Source organism: Colossoma macropomum, unplaced genomic scaffold (assembly GCF_904425465.1).
Source record: "Colossoma macropomum unplaced genomic scaffold, Colossoma_macropomum, whole genome shotgun sequence".
In the NCBI taxonomy this organism is placed as follows: domain Eukaryota; kingdom Metazoa; phylum Chordata; class Actinopteri; order Characiformes; family Serrasalmidae; genus Colossoma; species Colossoma macropomum.
Window position 1 is genome coordinate 41,917,442 of NW_023494789.1, and position 19,522 is coordinate 41,936,963.

Genomic DNA, 19,522 nt, shown 5'->3' on the forward strand with positions numbered 1-19,522 from the left:
AGAGTGGTTTGGTGTGTAGCCATGGTGTGTAGCCTGGTTGTTATCACCACAACTGTAAAGAAATCTGAGTCTCTACAGTCAACCATTTCACACCAAACCACTGTTTGTTTACATCTCAACCACTGAATTATAAGGAAATTTAGAAAAATCTATGAAATTCCCATTAGCATATCTATTCTACAGTGCCATGGTGATTAAAGTGTGTTTAAAGAGTGTCAGAAGTGGTACGTGCTCTGCCATCTTACAGTGATCAGTCAGTTCTATATTGTTTTCAGCAAACCCTCCTGTTTTGTCCAGGTGAGTCCTTTCATTGATGAAAATACACGTAAGAAGTTCTTGATCTACGCTGGAAATGACTACCAGGGTCCCGGAGGCCTGGTCGATTACATCGACAAAGAGATCATCCCTGACTTCCTGGGTGGAGAGTGCATGGTGAGCACCGTCAGTTTTTATGTAGCTTCATGAATGTAAATCTCTGAAAGTTTGCCTTTTGTTTTTGCCTCGTTATCTGTACAGTTTGAATAGATTGTTGTGTATAACTGACGTGCCTCAACACTTCTAATCCTCATACATGCTGTTTGAATTTCACTTTGGCCAAAAAGCAGATAGATTTTTCCTTGAAAGTTTGAGCACTGGTCCGATTTCAGGTTTTGTTGATTTTCAGTGAAAATAAGTTATCATCTACAGAGGACACACTTCTGCACTTTTTAATGCACTAATGCAATAACTACTGTTGATCTGTTAAATGTAACATATTGGGAATAAAAATAAAACAGAATGTGTTTTGTACAATATGTGGCACATTTTATATTTTGTTGGGTTTTTTTCCCAGTAACTAGAAACTGTGCATCAAAATTTGCAGACAAATACCACATTTAAGTGTGTATGTAATTTACCAGGAGTGTGTAAATTTTTACCTAACAAGTATGTTGCTAACAAGAATAATGTATCCATTGGAACATATAAGCTTCCGTACTTACTTGTTAGCTCCGTTAGCCTCATAGCTCCAGTGACAAACTAAGTAAGGGAAGATTGAAGATTGTTGACTTTTTTATCCAGCTATTGCTTATTTTAGTATTAATTTTATTTAGAACATCTTTCACAGGCATGTTACAGTAAGAAAAATCATCTGAATCTGATTTTGATATGTGGCAGTGTGAGGTTCCTGAGGGCGGCTTGGTGCCAAAGTCTCTGTACCGAACACCAGAGGAGCTGGAGAATGATGACATCAGACTGTGGACAGAGACCATCTACCAGAGCGCCAGTGTCTTTAAAGGAGCTCCACATGAGGCAAGACACACACGCAACACACACACCTGTTTCATAACATTTAACACATTTTGATCTGCAGGCTTCACATTTTTCCAAGACAAATGTAGTTATATGTATGAGCTGTGTATATTTGTGTTTACTGTATTTTATTTAAAATTCAGAAACACAATTCAGGGCATCGCACTTCAAAGCAAAACATTGTTCATAACTGCCGTACATTTAAAAAAAAGTTTAAAAAAGAAAGATACAAAAAAAAAACTATTAAAAAATGGATAGATTTGTTCTGCAAAGATCATTACTTACTACTTGTTTATTTATTTTTAAATACATGTTTTCTGCTTTGTTATGGTGAGAGAGGATATATTTTTGTTAGTACTGGTTTCATACATGATGGTGCACAGTTTTGATGTTTGCTGTTATTCTGGAAAGTTAATGAAAATAGTGAAAGTAATGAAAAACCCTTCTTAAGATCCACAAATTATCTGTGCAGTTCAGTTTGTGGGCAATCGCTGCATCACACCTTGAATCATCATTAGTAATGAATTGTGTTAGTAAAGAGAATGAACTGATTTAGCTCTGTTATCTTGGGTGTGCCTAAGCTGAGAAAACACTGAATTCTGTAGTGCAGGGATCCTCCAGGCTTGAGATGGAAAATAAGCACATGTAATGGTGTTCGTTGTAAATACTGCCCCCTCATGGTGATAAAATGCACTTGCCTTTTATATTTGTCTATATTGTCTTATTCTCATCTATTTCTCGTCTACAGCTTTTGATTGAGATCATCGATGCCTCCTCAGTCATCACGTGGGATTTCGACGTATGTAAAGGTGATGTGGTCTTCAATATCTATCACTCTAAGAGGGCACCGCAGCCGCCTAAGAAGGACCCGCTGGCGGCTCACGGCATCACATCTCCCGGAGGCAACAACGTGCAGCTGATCGACAAGTCGTGGCAGTTGGGGCAGGATTACAGCATGGTGGAGTCACCCCTCACCTGCAAGGAGGGTGAGAGCGTGCAGGTACGTCCCCTACTAGATATACCTGTACTGCACATTGTAGAGTTTTCTCAAAAACACCAGAGAGCAGTTATTTGGTTAGTTGAATCAGGAGTATTAAGCACTAAAAGTGCGGCGTGCAGGAAGAACTCACTGAAAGACTGAGACGGGGGGGGAGAGTTTCATTTGAGGATTTCTTAGTAAACTGGATAATTTAAGCCCAAAGTGAAGACATCTAACAGAAATGGCTCTGACCTGCTTGACTTTGGGATAAACTGACCTGGCTAACTGACCTTGCTTTGTAACACACCCGTTTAATCTTTTGTACCACAGCAAACCTTATGCATAGATTATTTAAAGATTATAAATTATTTTTTGTAGGTTTGGAATGGGATTTGCTTGTGGTAAGTGTGCACACTAATCGAAAGATGGCTGAAAACAGCTCAAGCGAAATCTGTAGTCAATTTGAAATGAAAATCGTGATGCATCTTCCTTTCATATCATGATGTATTTGTGAGTGAAACATATTATTGGTTCCTTGTATTTTTCACCAACTGCTGGTTCACAGTGACATTATTCAAAAAGAGTTGAGGTCACTACATTTTAATGGAAAATCAGCAAAACAAGACTAAACGTTGCTTAAATTATATGATAAATCGAACCTAATTGGACTAACAATGTAAATTCAAATAATTCAGAAAAATGTTTCGGTCATATGTGACTTTCTTCAGTGCATTAACTCCTTTAGTTTCTTTTCAAGTGCTGTGAGTTTACTGTGGTTCATTTATCTCCTCTATTTCTCTTTCCCTCTGTTTCCATCTCCAGGGTTCTCACGTGACCCGCTGGCCTGGTTTCTACATCCTGCAGTGGAAGTTCCACTCCATGCCTGCGTGTGCCACCACTAACCTGCCACGTGTGGATGATGTGTTGGCCACGCTGCAAGTTTCTTCTCACAAATGTAAAGTCATGTACTACACTGAGGTTCTGGGCTCCGAGGACTTCAGGTAAATGTGCAAATATTTTGCCACTGACCGCTTTGGAACCTCAGTGATGTATGCCATTACAACACCAGGAGAAATGCTGTCACTCTGGCACAGTAGACCTATTAGATATAGTAGGTGGGGCATCACAACTTCAAAATGTAGTATAGTGTACCAGCATTCATATAAAAGCTTAGTCTTTGTTAACGAAAGGATATAAAAGTGCATTAGATATTTATATTATCAGGAGCTTGTGTTCCTTTCAATTGGCATAAAAGTTTGTAATGTTTCCAATTGATCCTTGTATTTAGGACAGTTAACTAGCTGTGGCTGGGGACTTTAACTTGTAGGTCTAAATGAAGTCTACTAGTGCCTTATGATTGATTAATACAAGCTCGGTTGCATTAATCATAATGTGGTGTTTTTTTCAGTTAGTTTTTGTTTATTTATTGCATTTCATTTCGTTTTATTTAATCACAACTGCTATGTTAAGGTAACTGCCCCATCAGCCTAGTATTAGCCTTCAGTACACTATCCAAGCCTGCTGCCTCTTCTCTCTCTGTCTCTCTCTCTCACTCTCTCTCTCTCTCTCTCTCTCTCTGTCTTTTATATATGTATACATACATATCTCTCTATCTCTTTCTCCTTTCTGCACTTTTCTCCTCACTGTTTCCTTTCCTTTCTGTTTCTCCCTGTAAAGAACCGCTTGCTGCGATGTGCAGAGTTTGTAAGTGATCTTGTTTGTCGTTAGCCTAGCTTTAGCACCATGCTAACGAAACTCTGTTGTTCTGCAGCAGCACTGTGCTAACAAAGAGCTCTTTTTGTTAGCATTAACAGCATGCTATAAAAAGCACTGTTAAGCTCTGCTGAACACACGCTTGGCTTGGGTGTTGGTAATTTGCCAGGGGAGCCAAACTCTGGTCTTGAAGGGCCAGAATCCAGCACAGTTTGGTGAATTTCGTGTGCATGACTAAATCTGGTTATGAGGGGCCGGTTGCACCCAACAGATCTTAAATAAGACAGATTAACCGCTGACTAATATCGATTTTTAGACAGGACAGGGTCACTCAAGATTGTGCCTCAGCACAACTCCGCCTCAGTCGAGAATAAATGAATAAAACGTTAAAAAATGTAATAAATAAATAAAATAGAATGAACATTGAAAGTAATAACATGCCGTCTATAAACGTTTAGGGGATAGGAGAGTGGACAGTAGAAGATACGTAACACATACTCCTGGATAGACTTTGTTTTTACACCCCTTCTTAAGAGAGAATTCAGTTTATAAGCAGTTGGTGCAACAGTCTTAAAGCTATGCCCAGATAGTTCCAGCCAAATTAGCAAATGACCAGGCATAATCTGTTTGTGCAGCTGGTCCCAGGAAATCACCAAACTATTCTGGGTTCTGTCTCTGTAGAACACAGTTGGGTTCCCCTGATCTAGAGCATGTAAGCCTATGTAAAACTGTTGTGTGAGATTACATGAAGTTAGCGTACATTTGCAGTAGGCCCTCACTGTACAGCAATTAAAAATATATTATTTGCATGTGTCCAGCTTTGATTATAAATTCAGGATACCTTATCTATTGTATTGTCGAGTCATCTTCAAGTCATCTTGAGGGCCTGATGCAAATATTATTAATACCCTATGTGCAAGAGTGTGAAACCTAAAATCTTTTATGCTTTAAAACATACTAACCTCATCTCAGGTTTTCTCCTAATCACTAATACTGAAGGAGTTGTTTGAATGCTGATGTGGCTGATGTAGTCAGAGACATGTCTTGTCATTTACTTGCTTATTGAAACTTGTATTGTTAAAGCTAGTGTTTTAGCTACTTTTATAAGCCATGCTAGCATGTAGATTTGATTTTCTCAAACCACCAGATATTGCTTACACATTGCACGCTTGAAAGGAACAGTTTGGTGAAAATCAACTTTACACACTTTTTCCACTTACCCCACGTTTCATCGATCAGCCAAAACATAATTTGGTTCAGAATTACACTTCTTTAGTTTAGCACCGGAGCTACAAGCCTGATGTTGCTAACACTAGAGGTCAACAGTCACCCAAATCTTTTCAGGAGGTAAACCCCCAAAACTTCTCTCAACCCGCCCTTCCAGGTCTTCATTAAGGTTGCAAAGAATGTGGTTTAGAACACAGTATGAGTTATTTTCATGTGCACACCTGAATGGCACTAATTACATTCACTATTTTTTTTTTGTTTGTTTCTATTCATAAATAACAAATTCTTGAATTTTTAAATTGAAATGTTTAGAAGTCGAAAGAACAAGAAATCACTTCTAGTGTTTTAGCGTAATCTTCCATTGCTAAACTAAAGAAGCACAGTTTTGGCACTGAACGTGTCTTGGCTGATCGACTACATCCAGGGTGAGTGGAATTGCTGTAAATAAGATTTTATAACTGAACTATTCCATTCAGTAAATAACTGCAGATTTTTAACAAATATAGTTGGACGTGGACGCAGCACAGGGCAGACTTGTCTTGGCCTTTCCCTTCTGGCTTAACTGTTGACTTAAGGCTTGGCGCGATTGGCCGGTTTGATTTCCTGGTTTCTGTTTTGGTTTTAGTTTTGGTTTTAGTTTTGTTTAGTGATCACACAGCACTGGTCACATCCACCCTTATCAGTTGTACTGAACTGCTTGATCTGCATTCACAAATGTGAGATTTCTCCCATCACTCAGGGAGAACTGTATATATAAATAATCAGGAATACTTCATCTAAACATGCTTCTAATTCTAATGTTCTATATTCTAATTATCCAATACAAATGAAAGCTAGTGAGCTCTGTTCTCCTTTGGCCTCCATTCATTATCTTCCCATATTAGCATTTTTGGATGAATTGTTCCTTTAACTGAGTGGTTTTCCATCACAGGCCTCGAGCCCAAATGCGCTGCACATATTGTGTTTTTCCTTGCTGTAACATGCCTTATTCATGAAGATCTTAAGTTCCTGATTAAATGCTTTGGATGTGTTGGAGAAAGAAAAATACACAAATGTGCAACACTGGGATTGAGAACTCAAACTGTAATGGCTTAGATACAGATAGTGTGCACTAAGTGGTTGATGTAGAGTGGTTGCATGTTGTGCTGAAGCTGTAGAAACTGGACTGGGCATGGGATAAACTCACAATGGGACTTTGGTTACTCCATGGGTTTTATTAAAGGAAGAGTTTGGTGAAAAGCTAATTTACACAGTTTCTGCTCTTATCTTAAAAGTAGTCCATCAGCTAAGATGTCTTTGGTGTCTGAAGTTTGCTCCTTTAATTTGAATTAATTTTTAATTTCGTTTCACAGATAGATTTCATTGTTATTGTCAACTAGGTTGGACGATTTTAAACATAAGTTTACATGCTGTCTGTGACTTTAAGGTGCACTAATCATACTTGTCGTGTAATCTTTTTCTTGTTTATATCAGTCTAATTATCTAAATAAGTAGCAACGTTTTTTCTCTTTTACTGTGACTGTTAGACCGATAAACCTGTGCAGCAGCCAGACACGCAGAGAACGCCTTCCCTCACAAAATGTGAACAAGGGCTTAAATGATTTTTGATGTTGCGATTACATCAAAGTTAGTGAAGGTGCCCACTGTTTGAGGCGAGTGTGATCATTTAGACGCACTGATTAGTGCATTACTTTTTAGCTAATTTAGCGTTAGCTCTAGTGCAAAACATCAAATGCTGAAGGTCTTGGCTGATTAGCTACACTTGGGGAAACTTGAGTAAACTTGACTTTTTGCCGAACTATTGCTGTAACAGGAGAACTTTAATTTGAGCTGGCTCTTTTGAGCGGATGTACTTCTGTTCTCATCAACTCTCTCTCTTTCTCTCTCTCTCTCTCTCTCATTCTCAGGGGCTCTATGACGAGTCTGGAGTCGAGCCACAGCGGCTTCTCTCAGCTCAGTGCCGCCACGACTTCCTCCAGCCAATCGCAGTCCAGCTCTATGATCTCCAGGTAGATCCCGGAGGGGCGGTTTGGTTGAGGAACGTTTTGCAGCGTTCTGTCAGAAGAGCAGGACTCGACTGTCAAATCAGCCCAAAGTTTGTTCCAACCTCTCCACCATGACCCCTCCAACCCTTTTCCAGCGAGGACCTCTTGAAGCATGCTTGCACAATGGAAGATCAGAGAAAAAAACAAAGAAAGAAAAATGCATATTTCAAAGCAACATGGGGTTGTCAGTTGTACACAAGGGCTTGGATCTGTGTTGCCATAGCGCTCTGCTGGGCTGCAGGTCAGTTCACGGGCAAGATTTTTGTTTTGTTTTATTTCTTTTCCTTCCAGCTACAAGTTGGAGTGATGTCGTGGTTTGCGAAACGCACCGCTGATGGACTGAGCAATATGAGTACTTTTGCATGGAGGTGGATTCAGAGAAATGGAGAAACTCAATGCGCTGTTACACAGAAATAAGTGCACAAACACAGCACACAGAATACTGTATATGCTCAATTATGCCATATCACTGGGAGAACGCCCTTCTGGTGAAACGTTTATAGGTCAAAGCGCAGGTTTTCGAAACGAGGCAAGGTGTCCGCCCAAAGCAATAACTTAGGGACATTTCTACCGTTTGAATTTGTATTTATCATTGGACTACATAGTTTTGGAGACGATTTTGGAGTCTTCTGGGTGCTATGTGCTCTTTAGTGCTTAGCTGTAGTGTCTGGCTACTGAGTTTGGAGTCTAGACATCCAGTGCTTTGGAAAGCAGTAGAAGCTTGTGGTGAAATTAATAATTAGCGCTGCTTCTAGTGGTTGTTATGCGTGTCGCTTGAATAGTTTTGAATTTCGTGGAAATGCCTTGATTGTCTGAATTGCTACTGATCAGTTCCTATGCAGTTAGCCAGTGGGCCTGAGGGTCATTTTATGTTTTATAGGTCAGAATTGTTTGTTGGAGTGAAGAAAAAATGAATATTAGAACGTAAAGTTACAATCAGTACAGTTTTAAACATCTTAATTGCATGTAAATTGATTAGCAATGTTTATATCAATACATTAGATCTTAACTGGATGGAAAATTCACAGACTCTAGTAACACCTGTCCCCAAATCTGTTTGAATTGGTTAAAGATGCTGTAGCATCTACTCTGTATTTATGATAAATGTTCAATCTGGCAACCTTAACACTCCAGACAAACCAGTTTATTTGTAAAATGTACTGGTTGTACCTTTTAACCGATAGGTCATGTCTTACAGTTTATCAGGTTTTTCTATATTACTTCATAGTTTTATTTTTTTTGAGATGAAGACTTGAAGTGAGTAAGAGTTACAGTGTAGTGCATTATTACAGCAAAGGTCACAGTACAGTGAGGAGATCATGACCTCGCTACAGTTTATGAATGTTTTGTTAAACTAAGAGTTTTACTTGGTGATCAGTTTGGTGTGTAGTTGTTTAGGCTTAACTCCTTTTCTTGATATACCAGGGCGGTAAATAAAGGGTCACAAATGAGAGGCTGGGGTTTAAGTTTTACATTGAACCTTCACCTGGCCAGGTGCTTGATGAGGTCATGAGCCATAGTTGAATGTCTGTTACGTCTAGTTAGGTCAGTAATGGCTTTTTAACAGTAAATGCACTCCTTATCAAACAGGGCACCAGTGAATGAGTTTTGTTAGAGTAGGTAGTTTAAACTGGCTGTTACACTCAAATCAGATTGTCCTTCTTGTTCAGTTTAACCACGTCAGACTGGTGTTTAACCACTTAAGAGCCTGTATGTGGGTCTGTACCTCAATTAACAACATAACTTGCATATTAGTTGCACAGTATTTACTAGGTCTGGGTTTTAAATTTTTCAGGATCGATACTAGGGATGTGCATTCCGACTAAATTAGGTAGGTTAGTCTTTTAACCGTTTCTGAACCAAATATCAGCCAAGCCTATTTATCAGTAAAAGCTGTGCTGTCTCTGTTAACAGAACTGAATTGATGATCTATATATTTTTCCATCTTCCCATGCTGAAACATAACGAATACCAGAATAGTGATTTTACTATCCGAATGCTGGCACCTCGAACAGTTAACCGAGTACTCGAGTAACCGTGCGCAACCCTAATCAATACCAAAAACCTTGACTTCCATACCGATTCAACTTTTTCCGATACCTTCTTTTAAATTACAAACCAAAAATGGGTGTGGTTTTTACCATATCAGATGGTAGAAGTGGGTAAGTGTTTCACAAAGTAATCAAAAAGCGGAAACATTAATAACATGTATCCAAACTGCAGTTTGAACAGCCAATCAGCAGTCTAGATTTTGGAGCAAGCATGCTCGTTGGCTCACGAGTATTACAACTGACTGCTTAGTGGGGGTGTAACGATTCACAGAATTCATTAACCGAAAAAATAAAAATAAAGAGTGGCTGAAATGTGCCTTATGCTTATGTTCATCCATTTTCAGTATACTGAAGCAGTCATCGGTACAAAAGAACAATATTTGAAACAAACTGTGCTTCATAGTATCCTAATCTAATGCTCTAGGCACAAACTAATATTTTAGCCCCAGATCTAACACACTAGCCACAAAGTAGTGTTCTAGTAACGATACAGTGACACAATACAAGCCAATATATTGTTACATCCCTACTAAAGTATTAAAACTGTTTGGAATTTTACTCAAAAGTACTGAAGTATTTCAGTCAGTACCGTAAAAGGATTGAATTTGATACCCAGTCCTAGTATTTACTGAATAATTTACTGTAATTACTGTATAATACAGCTTAATGTTAATAAATGAATAGTAAACCTGCAGTTTAAGGGGTTAAACAAGGTCTTGGCACATGATCTGAACTAAATAGGTCATCTATGTTTAATGAAAAGATCAACATATTCAGACTTGAAGGATAAGATCTGAGAGACAGCAGAACATGTTCTTTGGGTTCTATCTGCTTTAAGAGAGCAAAGGTGGTGTGGTGTGGCCTGAACTGTGGACTTAAGGACTGAGTGCAGTTTAAAAGTGATCTTCACATTTTCCTACTCATACTCTCACTTCCCAAACTTCTGGAGCACAGATTCAACAACCAGAAGATTTGAGGAGACCTTTCTGCCATTCAAGCTGCCATTCGAGTGTGATTGTGAAATCTGATGGAGACGTTTTTATGAAGACCTTTTCGCTTATTGGTTTTAAAAGGTGAGCCACCAGTCATTTACATACATTTAATAGTGGGTGTGGAATGACCACAATCTGGCAACCTGGAGCAACAGACTGCAACAAGCTAGTTAACACACAAGTTTTCTACTTTGCATTGAAAACTGTAAAAGAAAATATAAGCACTCCAGGATTTTTATCCTATTTTCCACAATGGGGTTGTTTTAACGTCAAAAAAACGAGAATCCTCAAGCAAACGTTTGTTGAGTGTTGCAATAACCATGAAATGCTTTACTGTTTAACAAAAAAGGACAACAAAAAAAGAACAGAGGGCTGTGTTTTGTATGTTTGAAGATCGAGTCTGCTGTCCTGAAATTCCGTTTTTACGTGTTTGTTTTTACTCTGTACTCTGTACTATGCTAATGTTAAGTCGTTGTTCTTGACACAGCATGCTAACGCTAGATGCTAACGCTGTGCTTGTGCGAATCTGTTCCTGTCTGACTAGACTCCCGGGTGTTGAGATATGCACACGTCCTTTCCTCAACAGTTTACAGTGAATTTGAAGCAGTAGACAAGGGCCTCTGCCATGGCCTCCATCCTCAACCACTCCTACAGATTTATGTCTTGTGTTCACTTTTGACTAGCACATTAGCAAAGGAAGCTTAGCACAAATGGAATTCTGTGCACACAACTGTCCCAAACGTCCGTGAACAAGCACCAACTCCAGTTTCCACTGGCTCAAAGTTCTCACAAACACCCGACAAGCTCAATGAATGGAAGTACTCATTGTTGGGTTGGTCTGTGTTGGGTAGATTTTACAGCATGGCTGCCAACAATGTGAGCCTAAGCAAATTTTAAAACCGATGATAAATGTCAGATATGCACGATTTTCATGCCTCGCCGAACGTAGTACATCAGCCTGTTTGGTGTCTGAAATTTGCTTTTTTTTAGTTTTGTACTGGAGCTAAGAGGTGCTCATGCTCATTCAGCTAACAAATGGACTTAATTTAAGTATGCTAATGGGTTATAAGCTTCTAGTTTCTTAATATAAGACTGTAGCATCCATTTAGCATTGTTACTTCTGTTAGGAATCTACTTGTTAGCTACATTAGCCTTGTTTGCACTGAGGCTAAGATGCTAACAAGTATTTCTAAACAAAAGGCTAAAGGCTTCCATTACTCATTAGCTACATTTGTTTTGGACTGGAGCTATGATGCTAAAGAAGAAAACTTATTGCTACGAGGCTATTGTAGATAACAAGTAGGCCTATTGGAAATAACTGATAAACTGAAGGCTATAGGCTTTCATTACTTCTTAGCTACACTAGCACAGTAGTTCCAGTGTGGGACTAAAGAACCAAAATGACTGCTACAAGGCTAGTGTAGCCAAAAGTAGGCTAAATGAAAGTAGTTATGATAAGCTGGTGGCTATAAGATGAACTACATTAGCACTAAAACCAAAGGAGCAAACTTCAGAGACCAAACGTCTTACCAGATAGACTGTATGGGGTAACTTGAAATAATTCCTCCATGTAATGATGATACATAAGTTAGTGATAAGTTACAGCCAGTACACATGGATATCTGATATTCTATGTGGTTTATTGACACATTCACATTACATTTCAGATAACGGTCAGAATATTTGGGCAGCTGCGTTGTAAACTCACCCGACATCCAATCTGAGCCGACTTTTTTCAGCGTCAGTGTGTCAGTAGAAGCTTAGCTAAGAAATCTCAGCCTCTGTTTCATGTTTGGATAACTTTCTCTTTCCAGAGTGTTTGGTCTCATTGGCGTATGAGGGCTATAACTGTTTGTCTGTCTATCAGTCTGTCTCCCCTGTGTTTGTCACTGTGTTTTTCTCCATCAGCACATACTGTATTCTCTGTTCATAAACACTGCATATCTTTTCTCTAAGGAATTATTATATGTGTAAAAAATGAATTTTTGAATTAATATACAGAATAGCGCCTTTACATTTTTTGAAACTATTAAACTTGAATTATCAGACATTGAGTGTTCTGGGTCTTTCTTGTGCTCCATGTGATGTTTACTGCTGTTCCTGCAGCATTTGTCCTGGCGTTTTCACTTCAAGGGAACACCGGAATCACTGCACAACATAATCACCACCACCAGAGGGCACTCATTACCACACAAAGGAGATAAAAACTGCAGAAAAATCAGGGCTGCCAGGGAAACCCTCCCAGAGAATGTGCAGTGAGGAGAACTGCCGGCTTTGTCAGATGCTAGAGGGCGCTCCCAGGCATTTCAGCTCCGCTCATTTTTTAAATGCTTTTGGACTCCAGTTATAGGACTTTGTAAAGGTGCCTTATGTACGTTCATGAGGTCAGCGAGTATGAACGCAGCCAATGTGACGATGAGCTCATCAACCAATCCGCACTCGGTAGCAGAAGCCCAAACCCATCACCACTCAATAGCAGTAATACTCACTAATCAGCACTCAGTACCAGTAACGCCAACCAATCAGTACTCAGTATCAGCAATGCCAACCAATCAGCACTCAGTATCAGCAATGCCAACCAATCAGTACTCAGTAGCAGTAACGCCAGTACCAGTAACGCCAACCAATCAGCATTCAGTATCAGCAAAGCCAATTAATCAGCACGCCGTATCAGCAATGCCACCCAGTCGGCACTCAGTAGCAGCAATGCCAACCAATTGGCACTCGGTAGCTTTGTTATGCCAACCAATCAGTACTCGGTAGCAGTAATGCTAACCAAGCAGCATTCAGTAGCAGCAATGTGAACCAGTCAGTCGACACCGGACAGCGTTAATATAAAATATGAAAATACAGAAGCGGATAAAAACAGGACACTGCAGCAGGTTTTGGTCACTCCCATGTGATACTGGCGTTTTCTATAAGGCCAGGATTTCTCAGTTAACCTGCTATCTTAAGCGAAAGCTGTCCAGTAAACGTACTCATTAAAATAGCCACATATAACAATAGAACCGCAGCTGTTGTTCCTGCCAGTGGGCGTTACTGCCTTAATTGCTTCACGTACAATAGTGCCGAATCATTTACAGTATGAGATTCAGTACAGTAATGCTAGTAAAATTAATAAACAGAACAAAGAATAGCGGTTTTACAACACTTCGATTTGGAACGTCTCTCCAGCGTAGCCGCTGTGAGCGTGCTCCCTTTGCAGTGCCCTAAGTAGGCTGCATATGATCGGAATGGAGCGCAGCCTTTCCCACCGTCACGTTGCGGAAGCAGAGCTGAATGGGGGATCGAGACGAGGAGCTGGTGCAGCAGTGGGAAAGGTTTGGGTCTCAGAGCTGATAGAAACTTCGGATTGTGTTGTTTAGTTTCGTCGACAGGCTGTCAGACTGTCTAATTATGAAGACGCCATTACCACAGCATAGTTTTAGCTAGTTTCCAGTTGCACGTGAATACAGTGGACGTGCACGTGAACATGTAAACAAAGTATGTACCCCCTGTCCACTTTATTTATCAGAAACCCCTACAGTGCTCCACCAAGCCATTCGCTAGTCCTCCAATTTCTGACGCTGATGTTTTCCTGCGTGTATAAAACGTGTATAAAACTCCTACAGCACTGAAAACTGCTCTGGAACCATTTCTGTTGTAGAGGGCGCTGCTCAAAAATCAAATAAGGGTGAAATGGACTGAAATATGTGGACTCGGTAAACATTAAGGCTCAAACATTCATTCTTTTTGGTGTTGTTACTGAAATGTTGCATAACAAAGAGTTCTGATAGCTTTTCTATGATGTCATGATTGCACTAATGCAACCAAGAGTTCTGATTGCTTTATTATGATGTCATAATTTCTCTAATGTAACCAAGAGTTCTGGAGTTATGATGTCATAATGGCACTAATGAAAGCAAGTGTTCTGATTGCTTTATTATGATGTCTTAATGGATTGAATGCAACCAAAATTTATAAATGTTATGATATCACAATGGCACTAATGCAACAAAGAGTTCTGATTGCTTTATTATGATGACATAATGGCACAAATGCAACCAAGTGTTCTGATTGCCATGTTATGATGTCATAATGGCTCTAACGTAACCAGTAGTTCCGAATGTTTTAATGTGATGTCATAATGGCTTTAGTACAGCTAGGATTTCTGATTGCTTTATTATGATGTCATAATGAAACTAAGCAACCAAAAGTTCAGAATGTCATATTGTGAATTCATAATGGCACTAGTGGATCTAAGAGTTCTGATTGGTTTATGATGTCATAGTGGTGTCAAAGTAACTAGAGTACCAGCACCATTCACACTACAATGTCATGTGTTACTGCTGTGCTGAGAATGGACCACCTTCCAAACGATATCTGGATGAGGTACAGCGATAATTATAAACTGTGTGGCAATAGAGGGGCTACAGTCAGTAATTGTATCATTGTATCTATACAATGGACCTATAAAGTAGGTAGACTTCATACATTGGTCAGTGAGTGGAAAAACAGTGGTTATTCCAGTTTCTCACATATTTTCCCTTTAATTTTGGTTCACCAGTGAAAACTGGACACATAGATTAATTATAAGTCTGACTGTTAGAAACAGCCACCTTCTACTACCACTGACTGACCACTTTATTAGACTCACCTACCTTCTGCTTCCGCTCACTGACCACTTTATTAGAAACACCTACTTTGTGGTTCCACTCACTGGCCACTTTGTTAGAAACACCTGCCTTGTGCTTCCCCTCACCGGCCTTGTAGATCCACTGTGTAGGTATACATTAACTGACCACTGCTGAAGGTTTTGAGGATGGCTAACACAGACTGTCCATCAACAGCTACAAGAAAGGGGTGTTTCTGATAATGTGGTTGGGGAGCGTGCTCTAAGGATGTGATGGTGCAGCAGCACCTTTACTCTGAGTTCCTGATTAAATATTAGCCAGACTTTAGATCAGTGAGAGCTGGCGGTCGGGGACCAGAGAGCATGCTGGGGGACCTTTCACTCTGCGCCAGTGGGAGAGGGAAGTCCTGCCAGAACACGACAAAGCTGGTCAATCAGATGGCTGTCCGTTCTGAGCTTGCCAACCGTGAAGGAGCCTTAGTCAGCCGGCTGCTTATCTCTCAGCAGTTACACTCACCTGTGGGTTTTATTGATTTGTTCCTCAAGAGCTGTTTGTTCTCATTGTGTCTCGGTGAGATTCTCAGCCTGCTTTGTGAGGAATTGGCCTAATTATTGGAGTACACTGCCTGTAGCTGCTGTAGGTCTGCAGTAGCTCCTCCACTAAGTGAATGTATCAAAACTGGCGCTGTCATAGCAGCTTTGTGTTTATTTAGGCAGAATTTCCATTCAGTAATTTTAAAATGTGAAGAGAAATTTCTGAAGTGGCAAATGATGTTTTTTTTATGAATGTGTGAAAGACATCATGTCTTTAACTGACAATGACAGAAGAATGAAGAAGAACAAGAATATTGGATAACACTTTATAATAACAGGCCCCTATAATTTGCAACTTTAGCAGTTTGTTAATGACAGTTAATAATTATATTTTTACTAGCGTATTAATACAATTGTAATTATTAACTATTTAGTGACATACAGATGATTAAACCACTGAAAATGATTTTCATAAATGTATTCTGTTTAGGTGTAATAAGTAATATGATTTTTTTAAAATATTGATATTAATTCATTAACGAAATTGTAGATAATGATTAAGCCGTGCTTCAGGAATATCACTCTCAAAACTCCTTATTAGAAACACCTACACTTCCACTCACTGGCCACTTTATTAGAAACACCTACCCTGTACTTCCACTCACTGGCCACTTTATTAGAAACACCTACCTTTTCCATACATTACTTACCGCTTTATTAGAAACACCTACCTTGTACTTCCACTAACTGGCCGCTTTATTAGAAACACCTACATTGTACTTTCTTTAACACCTACATTGTACTTTCACTAACTGACCACTTTATTAGAAATACCTGTCCTGTACTTCCACTAGCTGGCCACTTTATTAGAAACGTCTACCTTGTACTTCCATTAACTGCCCACTTTATTAGAAACACCTACCTTGTATTTCCACTCACTGGCCACCTTTAGAAACACCCACTTACCTCTACATAAGCAAGTCTATCAGAGATTACTGAACAGTATGCATCCACAGTTTGAGGGAATGTGTGATGATTTAGAAGTGCAGTTAGCACCATCCTAATTATTCAGGTATTAGCTTCCTTTACATCTTAGTAACATTAGTGTCAGAGCTGGAGTCTCACAGTTAACAAGTGGTGTACTGCAGCTGAGGCCTTCGCTACCATATATTAGCTTATAACCTCACTGGTTCATGTTACAGGGTGTTAAAGTTGACCCTAAATGGGTCAACTTTAACACCCTGTAACATGAACCAGTGAGGTTATAAGCTAATATATGGTAGCGAAGGCCTCAGCTGCAGATACTGACAGTACACCACTTGTCTAATCTAATCTCTTCCATCTAATGAAACCCCACAATAAGCTGAGGTGTGTGTGTGTGTGTGTGTGTGTGTGTGCACACGCAGGGAGCAGGAGTGTTTGAAGCAGCGTTTGGTGGAGGAGGACACGGAGGCCTGGCAGAAAAATCCAAACTTCAGTGGGCTGCAGAGGGTAGGAGGGGTGGACCTGTCCTTCATTAAAGGAGATGAAGTCAATGCCTGTGCTCAGCTCGTCGTGCTTAGTTACCCTGATATGGAGGTCAGAAAGCATTCTTAAAGGAAAATTTCACCAATTCCATAAGTTCAGTGTTTGAGATATAAACAGATTGATTCAAAGTGGTTTGGTGTGAGATGGTTCAGATTTCTTTACAGTGGTGGTGGTGATAGGAACCAGGGGTCGCCATGACTACAACACAAATATAGACAATTAATTTACTATCCGAAACCACCAGTGAACCTACACGAGTCTTCTGAGTTTAATATGGAATGTTGACGATGGGAAAACAGTGGAAAATCATAAAATAATATTTTTCTTTGGGGACTATTTTTCCACACAACACCTTGCGTGTATCCCTCCGCCATGAATACATAAACAAAATGTTTTAGGCTAAAATCTTCTTAAAACTATCATAAAACAGTGTGTTAGACATCAGACAGGGTATTCATAACCATTTCATGTAATAACTTTCTGTGAGGGAGCTTTTAGACGTGGACGTCTGGTTCCTATCACCACCACTGTGAACAATTCTGACTCGGTACGTTTCTCTAGAACAGAGCATTTCACACAAAATGACTCTGAAAGACTCCCACATTGACACTGTAACACTGTCTTGAAAAAAAGTCTAGTGTGATTTTTGACTGTAAGCCACAAATGCATTAGGATAAGGTGTGATTATGTTTTAATGAGCTTTAATTTAATGAGAACTAATCAATCTCTCTCTCTCTCTCTCTCTCTCTCTCTCTCTCTCTCTCTCTCTCTCTCGCTCTCTCTCTCTGTAGTTGCTGTATGAGTGCAGTGAGATGGTGACCCTTAGTGCCCCCTATATTGCTGGGTTTCTGGCCTTTAGAGAAGCTCCGCCCCTTTTACAGCTTCTACAGAGACTGGAGAGAGAACAGCCCAGCCTGATTCCCCAGGTCACACAAATGTTTGTGTTATATTTGCTGTATTGTGAGGACGTCCACTGACTTGTATAATACTATAGCTGAGTAATGCCATGTTTACAACTAAACCTAAACCCTAAACTTAACCTCAGTAACCAGAAGCCTCTTTTGGCTCTTTTAGTTTTTCCAAAAAAAGTTACATTTGTGACGAACACAGCAGTTTTCCTTGCGAGAACATTACAGATCCTGTTTTGTGTTTTCCTATCATTATGAGGACATCTGGTCCCCACAAAGCCTAATGCCACAGGTTACACACCTACACGGATTACATTCAGTACTGGGCAAAAGCCAGAGACCACCCTTATTACCCAGAAGCTTCAACAATGAAATCTAACATCAGCTGTTTGAGTGTTGAGTGTGTCACTCTTGACCTTTATTACCGCTTCCATTCTTTTCAAGAGACTCACTTTCAGCTTCTCAAAGAAACTGCCGACACACCTCCAAAGTTCAGTCTTAGAAGTTGGTTGATCATTTTCTGAAGTAATCCAGACACATTCAGTGATGTTAAGATCGGGACTCTGGGGTGGTCAGTCCACTGTTCAGCCTCTTTGTTTGATGTGTCCGTATCCTTTTCTCAGTGAGGCTTCATGAACAGCTACACATCCTTTCAGACCCATAGTGCTGAGTCGTCTTCTCACAGTGGAAGGATGGACAGAAACACCTGTGGACGTTTTCAGATCTGAAGCAGCTTGATTTTCTCCTCTCTCTCAGAGATGAAAGTTTTAAGTGCTGTTTATCTGATGGGGGCAGTTTTGGTGTCTACTAGGTCTTCCAGGTGGTTGTTAGGAGTCACATTTTCTCTGTGGCTTTGAATCATTTTTGCTCCTTTCCTTATGCGTGCGGATTATTTCATAACAAATCTCCTTACAAATAGTGCGCACTTGATTGCCGTTTTAACTGTAAATGAAGAAACTGAAGGGTGGTCTTTTGCACAGTGCTGCATGTACACAGATTACATACAGTTGGCTGGTTGCTACAGTCCTTCTGCAGCAGTTCTTTCAAAACTGTACGAAAACATGAATTACATAAAGGAGGAATTTTGAAAGAGATTTTCTCCCACACACTCTCACACTGGTCTGCACTCTGGTCACTTATTCAAGGTTTTTGAGGAGATCTGACCAATGGGCCAAAATAAATAATGAAAGAAAAAAAAATAAACACAAGATCCATCACTTGTTTCAGATTCCCACAAGTAAAACTCTGACTTCTGACCCAGTTTGTGACTGAAGTGAATTAAAAAGCTTCGTTCTCTCTCTCTCTCTCTCTCTCTCTCTCTCTCTCTCTCTCTCTCTCTCTCTCCTCTTCTCCTCTCTCTCCCTCTGTCTCCCACTCACATATTGATTCATGCTTTCGCTAAACTCTTTCTTTCTTCTTCAACTCATTCTTCCTCCCTCTTTCACACTCAGCCCACATAACACTCCTACACTCGTCCTCTCTCATTCTCTCTTTCTTTCAGTCACTCCTTTCCTTCTGTCACTTGCTTGCCGTTCGTCTTTCACATTACTTTTTCTTTCACCATCTTCCGTTTCTTGCTCTCTCTCTTAGTCTTTTCCCCTTGTTCTCTTTTATCCTCTTTCTCACTTCTTTCTTTGTCTGTCG

At 39.9% G+C, this 19,522-nt stretch overlaps 2 protein-coding genes across 3 annotated transcripts in view; both read left to right on the forward strand.

Annotated features, from left to right (window-relative positions):
• si:dkey-237i9.1 (SEC14-like protein 1) overlaps positions 1 to 8,275 on the forward strand; it is a 56,878-nt gene extending 48,603 nt beyond the window's left edge. Inside the window, exons 12-17 of one of the 2 annotated variants that reach the window (XM_036571369.1) lie at positions 298 to 432; positions 1,156 to 1,290; positions 2,039 to 2,290; positions 3,092 to 3,270; positions 3,947 to 3,973; positions 7,117 to 8,275. In XM_036571369.1, the coding sequence (XP_036427262.1) occupies positions 298 to 432; positions 1,156 to 1,290; positions 2,039 to 2,290; positions 3,092 to 3,270; positions 3,947 to 3,973; positions 7,117 to 7,222 (834 nt within the window). In that variant the 3' untranslated portion in view covers positions 7,223 to 8,275. The remainder of the gene's footprint in view (positions 1 to 297; positions 433 to 1,155; positions 1,291 to 2,038; positions 2,291 to 3,091; positions 3,271 to 3,946; positions 3,974 to 7,116) is intronic. The other variant, XM_036571370.1, reaches the window with a different exon arrangement.
• Positions 8,276 to 13,516: 5,241 nt separating this feature from the next.
• The window catches only part of LOC118808589 (endonuclease V-like), a 67,281-nt gene continuing 61,275 nt past the window's right edge, over positions 13,517 to 19,522 (forward strand). Inside the window, exons 1-3 of the mRNA XM_036571372.1 lie at positions 13,517 to 13,617; positions 16,850 to 17,021; positions 17,762 to 17,896. Coding sequence (XP_036427265.1) covers positions 13,577 to 13,617; positions 16,850 to 17,021; positions 17,762 to 17,896 — 348 coding nt within the window. The 5' untranslated portion in view covers positions 13,517 to 13,576. The remainder of the gene's footprint in view (positions 13,618 to 16,849; positions 17,022 to 17,761; positions 17,897 to 19,522) is intronic.